Raw genomic sequence first — 16330 nt, 5'->3', positions numbered from 1 at the left:
TGAAAAGAAGCTGGAATTTCCATCTGTCAGGCTAATTAGTAATATGATAAATGAAACTAAACTGAACAGATTCATTTTAAATCAAAAATACACTCCCAAGCTTGAATGTCAGAACAAGTGAACAGAGAATTAAAAAGGAAAAGGGATTTTTGCTTCCTTAAATCATGGCAAGAAAAAGCATTTTTATTTTATTAGGCTTCTCCTTAAACCAAAATTACAGTCATGTAGTTCCAAACAAATTAGATACACTCACATCTTAGGGGGGTAAGTCTCATCGAATTTAGTGAGGTTTATTTAAATTTTGGAATATAAACTTTGGAATGCTCAGCTTTGTTTTTCCTGTGGAGATTTTGTGGCTCTTTGGGAGAAACTGCCAAATGCAACGGCAACACGATCTCAAAAGTCAAGCAGTCCAGCAAGTTTCCAGGCTCTGCAACCTGCACAAGTACAATGGCTTCCACAAAGCAGAAGATGGGCAGGTCATGTCATCCACCAAACAGATGGAGTTCGAATCATCGAATCAGGCACTGGATCCTGTCAAAAGAAACCCAGGTAAACCAGTTATTTGCAAGTCAAGATAATATTCCAAGCCATTTAGGGACCATTAGACAACAGTCACACTAGCCCAAAATGGCGCAACTGTGGGCCAAATTGGAAAGACCACCAATGAAGATCAATACCTTCAAGGTATCAAAGTAGAAAATACAAAATACCAGTAGCTCCTATTAAATTCTAGAGATTAACCCAATTTAAAGCTGGCGTAAATAAAGCAAGACTGTGTGTTCACCCCAACCTTTTTAAATCTGTTTTTAAATGACTAGGCCCCTCTACGCCTCTCTGAGTATAAGTTCAGTAGATGCCAACCCTCCTAAAAGTGGACAATTATTTCTGCAACTAGAATGCACTAGAATATAGTACCATAGATTCTACCACTAGATGCAGATGACATACTTCCATTAGCATGCACAAAAATTGGTCTTAAAATGGCTAATCTTGGAGTGCCTAAAATATTTTCAACAAAATAAACTGATCTTAACTTTGATAAAGCAAATACCCACCAGAGAGAGCAGCAGGCCTTTCTATGGACTCACGAAAGATTGCCAAATTGAACTGTCATTTTTGTGTGTGGTGGGTTTGCATACGATCCCAGACAATTCCAGTGTTTCCTCAGTGGTCCACTTGCAGCCCTCAAGGCCTCTCAATGCGGCCCTAAGGGAGCCCACAGTCTCCAATGAGACTCTGACCCTCCGGAGATTTGTTGGAGCCCACACTGGCCTGACACAACTGCTCTCTGCGTGAGTGTGACCTCTCACGTGAGTGTGACTGTTTGACCTCTCACGTGAGCTGTGGGATGAGTGCTCCTTCCACTGCTGCTGTTTCATGTCTGTGATGCAGTAGCAGCAGCAACCTTTTATAGGCCTTGAGCTATTGTAAGACCTTCATTCATTAATATCTTCATCTTTTTCATTTTTGTAAACTTATGTAAATTTGTTCAAATTTTAAATGTAAATTAATTCTTTTTTTCCCTGGCCCCTGACACTGTGTGTCTCTCTGTGTGTCAGAGAGACGATGTGGCCCTCCTGCCAAAAACTTTGGACATCCCTGGTCCATAGGCTCCTAAAGGTTGGAAACCACTACTTTAGACAAAGTAGTGGGATGTTCCTTGCAATGAAACCCTTGTTTAACATTTTGGCATCTCTGGACATCCCTTGAAACAAGAGTCCACTGTTACCAAAAGGGCTATTTAGTTTAGGTGAATTATTTTACTGCCCTTATTGGAACCTTAGGATCGCAGGCTGGATAACAAGATGGCGTAATGCAGAAAAATTCCCTTTAGCTTAAAGAGGAGACTGAGAGAGAGAAATTTTAATAGATTATAGTTTTATTACAAAATCACTAAAGTAAACATAATGCTCATGGAAAAATAAGTGTATGTTTCGTGGTCCTAGTACTTGAATCTAGTGTACCTAGCTTTTATGGTGATTACATGTAAGTATTTGGTGCATCCGAGGAAGAAAAGGGAAAGGTTGTAGGGAAGGATTTTAGGGGTCCCTGATCTGCCAAACCGAGTTAAAGTTGGAGAGAGAAGGGAAGAAGGGAAAGAGTTTCAGGTGCAAGATAGTTACCTGTCCTGTAGAGCAGAGGGACCCTGACACAAGGACCCTGTTGTACAGATGTGTTTTTACTTGGAGGGAGAGCATGTGGCAGTAAGCCCTCTTTTAAAAAGGGGTTTTCAGACAGAGCTGAGCTGGATTGTAGCTTGCTTACTACCACTCAGCAGGATATTTGGAGTCAAGATGTCCCTTATCAGCAAAATTAAATGGGGTCTCATGGCTGGATTCCTAGATGGGAGAACATAAACAGAACAATGAATCAGCAACTCACAGAAGGCAGTTCAGGTTTGCATACAGTCCTTAAGCAGTGATTGGGTTAAAAAAAATACAGTGACTACAGTAAATGGAGACACTTGAACAATGATAATGTGTGACCATAGGGAGGTGGATTTAATTGTCAGACTGCCTCCTATAATGTGTAATCACAGGGAGGTGGAGGTTGTGTAAGCTTGTGATTGTGGCCTGTGTTCTAAGGCTTAATCTGCATGATATTTTAGTCCAAAATACATAATCAGATAGAAAGTCACAAATAAAAGGCTAAAAGGGGATTTTCATGTAACACCCCCATCCCTATGCCACTCATGTTGGATGAGGATGGCCCCTGATGATGGCCCCTGATTCTGGTCTTAGGGAGTGCTGAATCTAAATGCTGAATGCTTCAGATTCAAATCCTTAAGTGCCTCTCCCCACAGAGTGCCTCCTGGGAGCACAAGCTTTGCAACTGGAACACCCACACATTCCCACATTGAGCGGGTGGTCATAAAATAATGGAAGGAACCTACATCTATCTAACCCCCTGACTCCTACACCAATCCCCCATCATAAAATTCTCAGGACGAGTGACAAATTTTACAGCATAGTACATAAATCTGTTGGGTCCAGATAAAATGATCGTCCTGTTTCCCAATCCTGTCCTATCAATCAGGAACAACCAAAGGATGTGCCTATCCACTAACTTTTCTTTGACTGAACTCCTGCCTGGGCTTGGCCAGTGCTTTCTGGAGACTCTATTTGACTTGGCTTTTCAATAAAATGCTTTCAAAACACATTGCAAATCAAGTTTGCACAAGCAAACATGTTTGGCAAATCCTAGTTCAAGTTGAATGGCCTCTTCCTGTCATCTAATCCAGCAATGATTTTCCTCCAATAGTCAGTCTCCTTAACTGCCATGATCCACAGGCTAGAGTGACAGTGAGCATGAACATGAATCAGCTTTAAAAACTCTATGGACACGTGCCCCCTAATATTTTTATTTTTTACCCATCTCTTCTTTCTGTGTCTTTCTCTTCTCCTTATCCTTCCTTCCTTCCATCCTTCTCCTGCTCTTCCTATAAGCTGTCCTTGAGACCCCTGCCCAGTCAAGAAGTTTAGAATCTGCTATGTAATACTGTCAGACTTGCCCGCATCCTCTCAGAGACACCTGCAGTGTCACAACCTGCCTGTTATGCTTTATATTTCTTAAAAGACCTATGAATGAAAAGTGGTACTTTTAAGTACCACCTTAAAAGATGGTACTTTTAAGTACCACCTTAAAAGATGAATGAAAGTGGTACTGGCTTCATGCCTAATTTCAATTCATGGAGAAGGGGGGGGCTCTAATTCCAGCAAAAAAGTGTGCTGCTGCTGCCTCCATTGCTTTGGGTGAGAGCCTTAGATTGGGACCCAGAAATGACAACAGCTAGCAGGAAGATCGGCTGTTTCTCATTGAGCTAATAGAATGTGAAAGTGTTGGAGGTCATCTAGCCCATCCCCAATGGGTCATCTAGCCCAATCCCCTGCTTAGTACAAGCAACCACTGACAGCTTTCTGACAGGTGGCTATCATTTAATGCCAGATGCAAGGGAGGGCACCAGGATGCAGATCTCTTTTTATCTTGTGTGCTCCCTGAGGCATTTGGTGGGCTGCTGTGAGATACAGGAAGCTGCACTAGATGTACCACTGATCCAGTGGGGCTGTTCTTATGTTCTCTTTGCTACAGTATGCTGTGATAGCATTTAGCTTAGATATCCCTAATGGAGATTAGACAGATGGGTACAGGAAATGTCAATCACAGTTTAGAAGTCATGACACTATGATAACTTACTTACTTGAGTGGATTTCAGGCCTTTTATTTTCCTCCATGGCATCTTTTGGCAAGTTGCTCCCTGCTCAGTCGGACAGCTTGGAGATCCTGAGGAAATGGAGAGGTAATGCATACTGAAACATGGATCAAAGTTCAATTCTCAAATGGATGTATGCAGGAAGGAGTTAATGAGATTGTCCTGCCATCCTTAGAAACTGAGAATTGTTAGTTCAGTACTAGAAAAGCCATGCCTCCTCCCCCCTCCAGCAGGGATAAATTTAGACATCACCCTCCTATCTTGTATGCATAGCAGCTATGCTATTTTCAGTTTGCCCTACATTTCAACAACCCTGCTTCTCATCAGGTCTACAAGCTGTCCCAAGGATTTCTTTCCTTGTCTTTGCTAGTCTGTTCCTGACCTTTGCACAGGAAGGTTAGTGCCACAGGAAGGCAGAAGTTCAAGGTTGGGCCAAGCACCGAATTTGTTTACAATGTAGAGCTTCTCACCTGGTCATTAAAACTGTTACAAAGTATCTAATGGGCTGGGGTGTAGTTGGGAGTAACAGGTGCTGATTTTGAAATGTTTTCCAAAGGACCAGTGGTGAGAAGGCTCAGTAGGAATGAAGTGAAAAACGTGTCTGCTGCCAGACAGGTGCCATAGAACATCAGAGTTGGAAGAGTTCTTGTTGCTTGCTGCCCAGATTGTATTCATTGCTTCCGAATATTGAAGATATTTTTCAACAGAAGTTCATGAATGTGATGAATCATCACATCAGTTTAATATTTTTGCTGCTGGATATACGTGCACCAGGGGGTCATGTGGGAGAGTCCAAGCCACAGGACACTGGAGTTCCGGTAACAGTACTCTGTTTTATATTTTCCCTGCCAAATTAGAGAGTTTTTTGTCCTATTTTTGATTACTCATGAACTAAGGAACTTCTTCCCAGCACTTTTTTTTTGCTTTATAGACTTCAAATGTGCAAGTCTGTTATGCTTCGTCCTTGAGATTGTTTTCCGTTGATGTTATCTGGCCACCATTTCCGTTTGCAGGGCTCAACTGTTTGTATAACTACGGTTAATTAATCTTCCCAAATGAGGCGTAAAAGAGCTTTGTCTCCGTCAAGTCCCGACTTTGAGCCATCATTACCTTCTTTGAAACAAACTAGAGAAGTTTATGTCCTCATAAACTGTTATCTGTTATCTGAAAACTTTTGATGTAATTTTATTTCAGGAGACATGGTCTTTGTCTTCTCCAACCATCCCTGGTTATGTTTCCTATCATTTACCTGCTTTCAAAACCAACATTTTGGGATGTCCACGTGTTGGACTCTGCTGTTTTGTAAAGTTATCATTATCTTTTTCCTTTTCTCATATTCCAACTCAATCTGTGTACTTTCAAATTTTTCTTTTACAGATAATTTTTTTAAGATTTTGTTGTTTAATGTGTATATCCCCCCTGCTGCTATGACTCTTTCCAATCTATGGGAATCTCTTGAAAAACTTATAGAGGATAATTCAAAAGCTTTTCCTTCTGCTCTGTAGGGGTAGTTAATACTAGAATTAATATTACTAGGGTGCCCCAGTAATAATGCACTCTCTCAACACATGAATTGGTTAACGGATGACCAAATCCCCCCTTGGTTTCATTTCCCAAAGATTTATCTTTTAATAGCTATCCTGCTTCCTTTATTGATCTATGTGCGTCTGCTAAAGTAGTTATATTAAATGTTACCTATAGAGGTAAAGATTCTTCAGGAGAGTTTACCCATTTTTCAGTGAGAGGCCCTTTATTGATTATGCCCTTGTTTCCCCTGATCTCTTACCTTTTCTCTCTGACTTCTCAGTGGGCCATCGTTCTGAGGGAGATCATCTTCCACATATTAACATTTTCTTTTCCCCATGACGTCCCTCATTCTTCTTCACTTTCTGTTAACCCCAGTTGTTCTTATAATGGTCTTCTATTTCACAGCAAGCTTTTTCTCAGTGGACTCGTCTCCCAGAGACTACTGTTCTTATTAGTAATCTTTTTTCCCTTGCTTCACCATCTTCAGCTATAAGTGATGCTTTATACTGCTTTAACTGATTCTCTAGTTAATTTTCTTAGTTCCTCTGGTCCCTCTCAGCCATCCAGGGCTCCTTCTAATCATAATTCTTGGTTTGATGCTGACTGGTGGCAACTAAAGAAACAAATACGCTCCCTTTTTTTTTTTCATTCGCTCTCATCCAATTTTATCCAATCGTTTTTAAGATGTTATTTGCGCAGATCATGATGATTTATTTGATGAGAAAAGACATCAGTTTGCCCTGTGTAAGTGGGATCAATTATATTCTGCAATTATCTCATATCCATAAGGCCTTCTGGTTTTAGTTTCCAGATCAACCAGCTCAATCTCAAATTTGTTTCCATCTATTTCTTCAGCTACTGGGTTGATTTTTTTTCAAAAAATTTTCATATCTGACTCCAATTTATTCCTCTAATAATGTTCCACAGGATCTTCTGGAATGGCCTCCAGTTTCCCCTGATGAAAAACATGAGTTAATTCTATTTAAAACCCGGTAAAGCTCCTGGGCCCGAGTTACATGAGTTAATTCTATTTAAAACCCGGTAAAGCTCCTGGGCCCGATAACATTTTGAATGAGACTGACTAATAATCCCAAATGGTGGACTGAACCACTTGCAACTTTTTTTACTTTGGTTAATTCCACCGATCGTTTTCGCGATGCCTGGTTTCCCTTCATTACCTTCAGATTATTGCCCAATAAGTTTATTATGTAATATTGGGAAATTGTATCCAAAGTATCTTTTAACAAAACTCTCTTCCTGGGCAATCTCTAAAAACCTCACTGGAAAGGAACATTGGTTTTCAGGCAGGAGCTTCTAACCTTGATCATATTTTTACATTGACTCATTTTGCTGAGAAGTATTTCATTTATAATAAAGCTAACCTTTTTGTTGCCTTTGTTGATCTCCAAGGTGCTTTTGATTCCATGAACAGAGACCTATTATGGTCGAAACTACTCAAATGGGGAATAGATCTACGCTTATTATTTTTCTTACGCCAATTACATTCCCAGATTTTTTGTCAGGTTCGAATTCCAAATTCTAATACTCTCACTGACAGATTCTCTATTCACAATGGTGTTCGCCAGGGTTGTAGTCTTGCTCCTTTATTATTTAATTTATTTTTATCCGATTTACCTTTTCTTTCTTCTTCTATTCATTCTACTCCGGTCTTAAATGGGGTCCGTCTTTACTCTTTTATATGCAGATGATGCAATACTATTATCCTTAACTAAATCGGGACTTCGCTGTATCTTGGCTACATTTCAGGAGTACTGTAATGACCTAACAATTAAGTACTAATTAAGACCTAACAATAAAGTACTAAACAATAAAGTAACCTAAACAATAAAGTAACCTAAATAAAGACCTAAACAATAAAGTAACAATAAAGTAACAATTAAGTATTGTTAAGACCTAACAATAAAGTACTGTAATGACCTAACAATTAATTTGAACAAAACTCAAATTATGGTGTTTTCCCGTTCTTGTCCCCTATAACATGGACGATAGGTCCAAACTTATATAAACAAGTCCAGTCTTATAAATAGTTAGGTCTTATTTTTCATTACAAACTTTCTTGGTCTCTTCATAAGAAAGCTATAATTTTGTCTCTTTCCCCCCAACTTAAAGCAATATTAGAAATTTTTTACAATGAAGGTAATCAGTATGTTGCCACTGCTATCCAGATCTTTCAGTCCAAAATTCTTTCCCATTTGTTTTATGGTGTTCCAATTTGGATTAAAGCAATTAATAAGGATATTGACCAGATTGCAACATCTTTTTTTCGCAGAATTCTAGGGATCCCAAATTTAATTCGTGTATCCACAATTATCCTAGAATTAGGTATTCATTTTCCAACAACTACAGCCTGGTTAATACCTTTAAATTTTGGCTTAAATGGTTTTAAAACTCTCATTCAGGTTCCTTTTTATATGATTTGTTAAATGATTCTTATTCTTCTCCTTGGTTTCGGTTGATAGAAAATAAACTTGTTTCTCTTGATCTCCCTTTAGAATCCTTGGCAGATTTGAGTCTTACAAGAGCATATTCATTGATAAAAGACAAGCTCTTAGCATTTGAATTTAATTATTTAAGTATTAATCTTAATCCCATTTGTTCCCCTCTTTTTTTTGGCTTGGTCCCATCTTTTAATCATGTATCAAATTATTTTTATACATTAACCAACCCGTTACATAGGCGAGCCTTTATGTTAGCTCGTTTTAACATTTTCCCCTTGGCAGTTCATTCTGGCCGTTTTTTTAACATTCTACAGGAGAAAAGGCTCTGTCTCTTTTGTCATGAGTCACCTGATTTTTTGTCTCATATACCTTTGATGGCAGTGATCAGAAAGTGCCTTTTTTGAAGGCAGTGATGAGACAAACGGATAGATGAGCCTGATCTCAAACCTCCACTGCCTTGTGGCTACATCCAGTTGTGGAAAAGGCTTCAGGAGTCAACCTCGAGGCAAAATCAGGAGCTGGAGTCCCTGAGGCAGTTTGTGGCTGTACACAGTCACGCTCTGGCAACTCCTGCAATGCCAATGGAACCAACCGTATTGGCTTCTACCTTTCCATTGGATCATTCCAGCGACATGGAGAGGAGGGATTTGCTGCATGTGTAACAGCCTGTCCTCCATACCTTCATTACCCAGGCTTCGCACACTGGAGAGGACACTCCAACTTCACCATATGGTGTCGGCACAACACGGGAAGCAGCAGTTACCGGTTTTAAGTCTTCGCTCAATTGGCATAGAGCGTGATGCCAGGGGCTGCTTCTGACAGTGGGAGAGATCATTGCATCTTATTGGGCAGCTACCACACGCCTTAAGCTGGGCAGTCTCCAGCCAGTAAGGTGTTGCCTCGCCACGGTCCGTTAACCTCATGGGGTGCGTGGGGTTTAGGGTGAAAACTGACAAGCGGATCAACAACTCTGCACCATGCAATAAAAAACTGAAAACTCCTGCCCTAAAGCTGGGCACCTGGAACGTAAGGACAATGACACCTGACTTCTCTGATGACCTGCAAGAAATAGACGACGCACGGAAAACAGCTGTTTTTCGACATGGAGCTGAGCAGACTGCAGAGGGACATCGTCGCTCTTCAAGAGACTAGGCTGCCAGATTCCGGATCTGTCAAGGAGAGAAGTTTCTCATTTTTCTGGCAGGGAAAACCACCAAACAAAACCAGGGAACATGGTGTTGGCTTTGTGGTCAGAAATACCCTGCTGAAATCCAACATCCCACCTACTGTGGGAAGTGAAAGAATTTTGTCCCTGCAGCTCCAGTTATCAGCAGGACCTGTCACTCTCATCAGTGCTTATGCACCGACTCTGTCATCTCCAGCAGAAGCCAAAGACAGAGTCTATGATGACCTGGCCACCACTATCAAGAAGATTCCTGTAAAAGAGCCATTGTTCATCCTTGGCGATTTCAATGCTAGAGTTGGTGCTGATAACAGTTCGTGGCCCACTTGCTTAGGTCAGTTTGGCACTGGGAGGATGAACGAAAATGGCCAACGCCTGCTAGAGTTTTGCTGTCTTCACGATCTATGTGTCAGCAACACATTCTTCAACACAAAGCCCCAACATAGAGTCTCCTGGAGACACCTAAGATCAAAGCACTGGCACCAGCTAGACCTGATCCTCACCAGACGCTCCAGCCTTCCCAGCATCAAGATCACGCGCAGCTATCAGGGTGCAGCTTGCGACACCCACCATTCCCTGGTGTGCAGCAGAGTAAAATTGGAAACAAAGCGACTGTACCACATGAAAAAGGAAGGAAGACCTCGCATTGATACCAGCACTACCTTGGATCAGAGAAAGGTGGAGGAATTTGCATGCGCGCTTGAGGAATCTCTTCCAGGCCTGGTCAATGCAAATGCATCCAACAGATGGGAACATTTCAAGAGTGCCGTTTACAACAACGCCTTATCCATATTTGGCAAGAAGACCAACAAGACAGCAGACTGGTTTGAAGCCCACTCTGAGCAGTTGACACCAGTCATTGAGGAAAAGAGGAGAGCTCAAGCAGCATACAACATGGTCAGCAGAGACGGCCTCTTCAAGATTCTCCCCAAGATTGGATATCCACCCAGGCTCCTCAGCATCATCAGATCCTTCCACAAGGACATGAAGGGCACTGTTGTCTTCGATGGCTCCACATCAGACCCCTTTGACATCCGAAGCAGCGTGAAGCAGGGTTGTGTTCTTGCACCAACCTTGTTTGGGATTTTCTTTGCTGTCCTGCTGAGGCATGCCTTTGGAACCACAACAGAAGGCATCTAATCTCCAGACCAGATCAGACGGAAAACTCTTCAACCTCTCCAGACTGAGAGCAAAGTCCAGCTGAAATGTCTTTGTGACTTCCTCTTTGCCAACGATGCAGCTGTCACTACCCACTCTGCTAAAGATCTCCAGCAGCTCATGGATCGTTTTAGCAAGGCCTGCCAAGATTTTGGACTGACAATCAGCCTGAAGAAAACACAGGTCATGGTTCAGGATGTGGATTCACCTCCCTGCATTACAATCCCTGCGCATGAACTGGAGGTTCTCCATGACTTTGTGTACCTTGGCTCAATGATCTCTGACACTCTTTCTCTCGATACCGAACTAAACAAACGCATCGGTAAAGCAGCTACCATGTTTTCCAGACTGGCAAAGAGAGTATGGTCCAACAAGAAGCTGACGGAACATACCAAGATCCAGGTCTACAGAGCTTGCATCCTGAGTACACTTCTGTACTGCAGCGAGTCATGGATTCTTCGCTCACAGCAGGAGAAGAAACTGAACGCATTCCACATGCGCTGCCTCTGACGCATTCTCGGTATCACCTGGCAGGACAAAGTTCCAAACAACACAGTCCTGGAATCCCTAGCATGTATGCACTGCTGAAACAGAGACGCCTGCGTTGGCTCGGTCATGTCGTGAGAATGGATGATGGCCGGATTCCAAAGGATCTCCTCTATGGAGATCTCGTGCAAGGAAAGTGCCCTACAGGGAGACCACAGCTGTGATACAAGGACATCTGCAAGAGGGATCTGAAGGCCTTAGGAGTGGACCTCAACAGGTGGGAAACCCTGGCCTCTGAGTGGCCCGCTTGGAGGCAGGCTGTGCAGCATGGCCTTTCCCAGTTTGAAGAGACACTTGGCCAACAGACGGAGGCTAAGAGGCAAAGAAGGAAGGCCCATAGCCAGGGAGACAGTCCAGGGACAGACTGCACTTGCTCCCGGTGTGGAAGGGTTTGTCACTCCGGAATTGGCATTTTCAGCCACACTAGACGATGTTCCAAAACCACCTTTCAGAGCTCATAGTCTCTTGAGACTGAAGGTTGCCACCAACACTCTTTTTTTGTCCAATTCATCTTGACATTCATTATCATTATTTAAATTCCTGGATTTCTTTTGACCTAACCCCTGATATTACCCTCTCCAGGTTCATGAGTGATGTTTTGTGACTCTTTAACCGCAGCTATTGCTGGTTATTTATTCTTAAAATAATGTCAGAATTTAAATAATTCTGGTATTTGTTTAAATTGTAGGGTTGTTGTTGTGACAATTGCAATGCAATTCAAGTTGTTGCAACAATTGTAAAGTATAAGTGTTAATTGTGTTGTGTTGATATGCCAATAAAGGTTTCAGATAGCGAGACAGATACGTGCATCTGAACAGTGGAATGGTCACATCAGGTTAGTCTTTTTGGAGGCATTATTAATCCATACAAGTTGCATTAGTGAAGGGAGGATCCAATGTGATGAAATGGTTGCAAAGTTGCACTAAATGGAACAAGGGCCAACTCCAGAATTAATGTTCCACTTTCTACCAGTTAAAGCACATTCCAGATTAAGTAGACCAAGGTATGAACAACAAAGAAACTGAAATGGAGGGAGCAGATGAGCAAGAAAGACTCCTATCGCAATATACCCCCCATATCACCATCATTCTTTGACATCCAAGAGTGAATCCAGCAACTTGAATTGGCAGGATTACGGCTGTTGAGCTACCATGAGCAGAAGGCATGCTGCACACACAGATAATTTACCTTGTGGTTACAACGAATTGATCTGTATCATGAATTTGCCTCTTTGTGTCTGAAAGAAACATATGAAACCTGGCAAAGCAGGAGCTCCAGAAGGCTGGGAGCAATGACAAGAGTCATCCAGAGGACCAGGGAGACTTAAAAAAGCATTCAACAATACTGGTGGATGAAAGCAATGTTTGCTGGGTTTATCAAATGGTAAATTCTAAGATATTTCTAAGGTAACTCTGCCATCTTCAGGACCACTCTGGAGCTGCAGCCAACAGTCTTCCCCTAAAGCAGGGATCTCCAAACCCTTTGGCCAGATGGACACATCAAATATCTGGCATAGTTTTGAGGGCTGGCAAAAAAATTTAAATATTTAAATTTAAATAAATAAGAGATTTATTATTATTAGATGTGAATAATTGAATGAATGGGCTCATTCCTTCAACCACTCTAACCCTCAGAACACCATCCAGACAAATCAGAGCACAAATATGGTCATGTTCAGTTGAGTGGGACAGAGGGGACAAGAGGTTGGCCGTGGACCAGATAGAGGCTTGCCATGTTCTGCATCTGGCCTCCTCGCCAGGGTTTGGAGACCCCTGCCCTAAGGGGGCAAGGGTGAGGCTGCCTTCAAGGGTGAGGTTGGTAACAGCAGTTATGTGGGAAGCTCTGTTGCTGGTGAAGCCTTTCCAGGTGACCCAGAAATAACTCACTGCTGATTGCCTCACCCTGCGGTAAGGGGGTAGGACTGGATACACAACATTGGTGGATGCTTTGAGGTTCTCGAGTCTGCTTGCATGTGTTCAAATAGGGTTCTTTGCTGTTCCAATTGCTCCTCATCAAACACAACGTTCATAGGGAGTGGGAAAATTTACACTCTTTACCTGTTGAATTTCTGTAGTTGGAAAAGCCTTGCTAGGATAAATGATGGCAACCTCCCATTTTCTCTGTTCACAGATCTAACCAGAAAGGTCTTTATTTTCCACAAGGAGACCAGTGAGGCCTATGTCCTTCTAAAACCCCCTCCAGAGGAGCCTCTGAAGAACTTCACCATCTGTTTGAGATCCTACACTGAGCTGACGCGACCCTATGGCCTTTTCTCTTATGCCACACAGTCTGAGGACAATGAGATCCTTATCTTTAAGCCCAAAGTTGGAGAATACCATTTCTACATCGGGGGAGATTATGTGCCATTCAAAGTCACCGAGGATCCCATTAACGGGGAACACGTGTGCTTTGGGTGGGAATCGGCCACAGGAATTGTCAAATTCTGGATGAACGGGAAACCGTGGCCAAGGAAGAGTTTGAAGCAAGGGTACACAGTTGGAAACAGTGCATTCATTCTTTTAGGCCAGGAACAAGACCACTATGGGGGTTCATTTGATTCTTATAACTCCTTCTCGGGAGAGCTTACATGTGGAACTTCCTCCTTTCGCTTTACAAGATGATGTCAGCCCACCACTTTCTTTCTGTCCTCTGGGTTGGAAGAACTTGCAAGCCACTTCTCTGTTACTGGTTCTACATGCTAACTAGGAGGAAAGTGTTTGCTCTTTGAACCTTCCCCATCCTCTGGCCTCAAGGGTTGGGGAGGGTGAAGAATCCACATGAACTGCAGACTACCTGCATCCTCTCTGCCAGCCATCCATTGCAAGGTTAAATTCTGCCTGGTGTTGTCCACAACTAGGTCTTTCAGCTGCCAGGGCTGCTTGCAACGCCCTCCAAGTTCTCTCAAGCATCACAATTGTCTACCTGGAAAGCCTGCAATTATTCACAAGTGCCCTTCACTTCAGAGTGTCCCTGCTCCAGGCCTCACAATCACTACAAAACTCAACAGTGCTCTCAATCCTGCAAACTTACTATTCCCATCGTGATTAGTGCAATGCACAAGGGCATACATGGCGGCCCAAAGGAAGAGCTTCACACCATTGCAGTTGTTTTACACAAGAGTCTCCTCTTATGTCAGCCCCCAAATGCAAGGTTAAACCAGCCTGCAGTTAGCCTCTCCAGTTCTGCCTGGGAAAGAAAGATTGCAAGAACCATTATGTGATGTTACCCTGATGTAATGCATCGCATGTGCTTATCGTGAGTCCCAGAAGGGCAAGCTCCTCAAAGGCTTCTTTTATGTTGCTCTGAAAGGATTGTGGGTGCCCCCCCAGGAGCAGTTTTAAATGCAATCACTTGTCAGTAGAGAGTCCTCAGTCCAGGAGATGACAGAGAGGCATATTTTGTTTTTGCAGGATGGTATGCTTAACAAGCAGTGCTGCAAACACAATCCTCACATTCCAGAGTTATGTCCCCAGTATGTGGTACAGACTCCCAAAGCAGCATTATGGCTGAACAGTCTTTCCCATGAAGCAGAAACACAAGCCAGAAAGCAACATTGATCCCTGTAGTGGAATTGTGGAAGATTCTCCCAAGGAGGCAGGGCATGGTGTCAGCAGTGTTGACAGTATAGGGTTAAAACTTTGGCTTGCAATGACTATAGGGATGGTGCCAATGTGGTTTGGGAGGTGGACTGACCTGGAAGACCCAAGTTCAAAATCCCCTGCAGCCATTACGCTTCCTGGGTGACCTTCCTGGGTCACTTTCAGCCTCACATGGTTTGTTGTGAGGACAAAAGGAGGGGAGTAGCTGTGTACACCAACCTTTGGAGGAAGGGTACTGAAAAAATGAGAAATAAATAAAATAAAATAAATAAAATAAAATAAAACTGAAAAATGAGAAATAAATAAAAATAACAAGGGCCTTAAAAATAAAAGGGAAAGAGTCATTGTCTGAGGGTGTGGGAGTAGAAGAGAGAGGCCTGACTGACTGACCCAGGAGCAGCTGACAGCCAAGGTCATCTGCTTGCTCTGCTATGGCTGGAGAAACTGCTGAATGGAACTGGGAGGAAGAAGCACCTTGGCTGATTGAATATGCAAAGCTACTTTGGTGGAAGGGGGTTCCAGTGGTGCTGTCTGCAAGAACTACATTTTTTTTTGAAGGAAGAAGGGAAGCTAATTAGTCTAACGTGGGCATAAGATCCTGAGAGAAAAGTTTCAACAGGAAACATTCCTGCTTCATATGTCTGAAGGTGTCAGCATAACTGTATCCACCCCCCCACCCCAGCCTTGTAAACACCTCTTATAGCCTTGTAGCACCCACCCCACCCCAACCTTGGATCACCCCCAGCCTTGTAGCACCACTTATTTGGAAAATGTTTTGCTGTGACACATCATTCTGTTTTGCTGTGCGACATCAAAGCATTCAACTGTTAGAATTCAGCCATGGGCCGAATGGGCCATGGGCCTCACCACAGAAGGGTGAGGTCAGGACCTGCATGGAAGCTAAAAGCACAATGCCAGGAGTCATAAAGCTCAATGAAATTGAGACCTTGTAAATAGCTAGTTAAACAGGCCAACTGCCTAACCCATCCTGTTTCAAGGGATTCAGTAAAGGCAATCGTGTTGTCTTCTGCGCTTTCGGGGCATTTGGTGGGCCACTGTGAGATACAGGAAGCTGGACTAGATGGGACTTTATCTTGCTCCAGTGGGGCTTTTCTTATGTCCTTTTGTTCCAAAGCAGTGTTCTTCAGCCTTGGGGCTCCAAACCCAATGAGGATCACAAAGCCTCAGTTGTGGGATCATGGCATAGGAATGAAAACAGGAATGACATGACCAGGTACAGGGGAGGCATCTAGTGTGCCCCTTTAGTCCCAGTCTGGTATCCCAGTCCTACTCAGGCATTTAGTGATTATGCTTAAATAGCTTTTACTAGTGCCAGGCTTTATTTTCTGCTCTCTCTGATATTTGGTTTCAGGAACAGAATTTGGTTTCTCTCTGAAATATTTGGTTTCAGGAACAGTGCTGGAAGAGTGTAATGGCAGGGAGTGGGCAGGGAGTGTGCAGAAAGGGTCCTGAGAGGAGGGTAGAAGTGAGAGTGGGTCACCCATCAAATAGTTTATTAAATTCTTAATTGGGGTTGTGGCGCATAGAAGATTGAAGACCACTGAGCTAGAACCTTTTTCTCTTATGATGATATGGTACTTCAGGCTGCAGTTCTGGCAGCATGCCACAAGGGGGCAGTTACTCC

General features: G+C 42.9%; 1 protein-coding gene and 1 long non-coding RNA gene across 2 annotated transcripts; one reads left to right on the top strand and one right to left on the bottom strand.

Annotated features, from left to right (window-relative positions):
* Positions 1-200: 200 nt before the first annotated feature.
* Positions 201-4277, bottom strand: LOC136635104 (uncharacterized). Its single transcript, XR_010793377.1, has 3 exons — positions 4198-4277; positions 2127-2342; positions 201-534 (listed from the first exon to the last, which is right to left on the bottom strand). It is a non-coding gene; the product is annotated as an uncharacterized lncRNA (long non-coding RNA).
* A 15-nt stretch (positions 4278-4292) lies between these two features.
* LOC136635230 (mucosal pentraxin-like) lies at positions 4293-13814 on the top strand. Its single transcript, XM_066610381.1, is given in 4 exon segments — positions 4293-4300; positions 4907-5031; positions 13217-13666; positions 13669-13814. Coding segments are annotated over 4 exon segments (729 nt in total).
* Positions 13815-16330: the final 2516 nt, after the last annotated feature.

The sequence above is a fragment of the Tiliqua scincoides genome, chromosome 15 (assembly GCF_035046505.1).
Source record: "Tiliqua scincoides isolate rTilSci1 chromosome 15, rTilSci1.hap2, whole genome shotgun sequence".
Lineage (NCBI taxonomy): Eukaryota > Metazoa > Chordata > Lepidosauria > Squamata > Scincidae > Tiliqua > Tiliqua scincoides.
The sequence above is the reverse complement of the archived record's forward strand: the minus strand, read 5'-3'. Positions and strand labels throughout refer to the sequence as shown.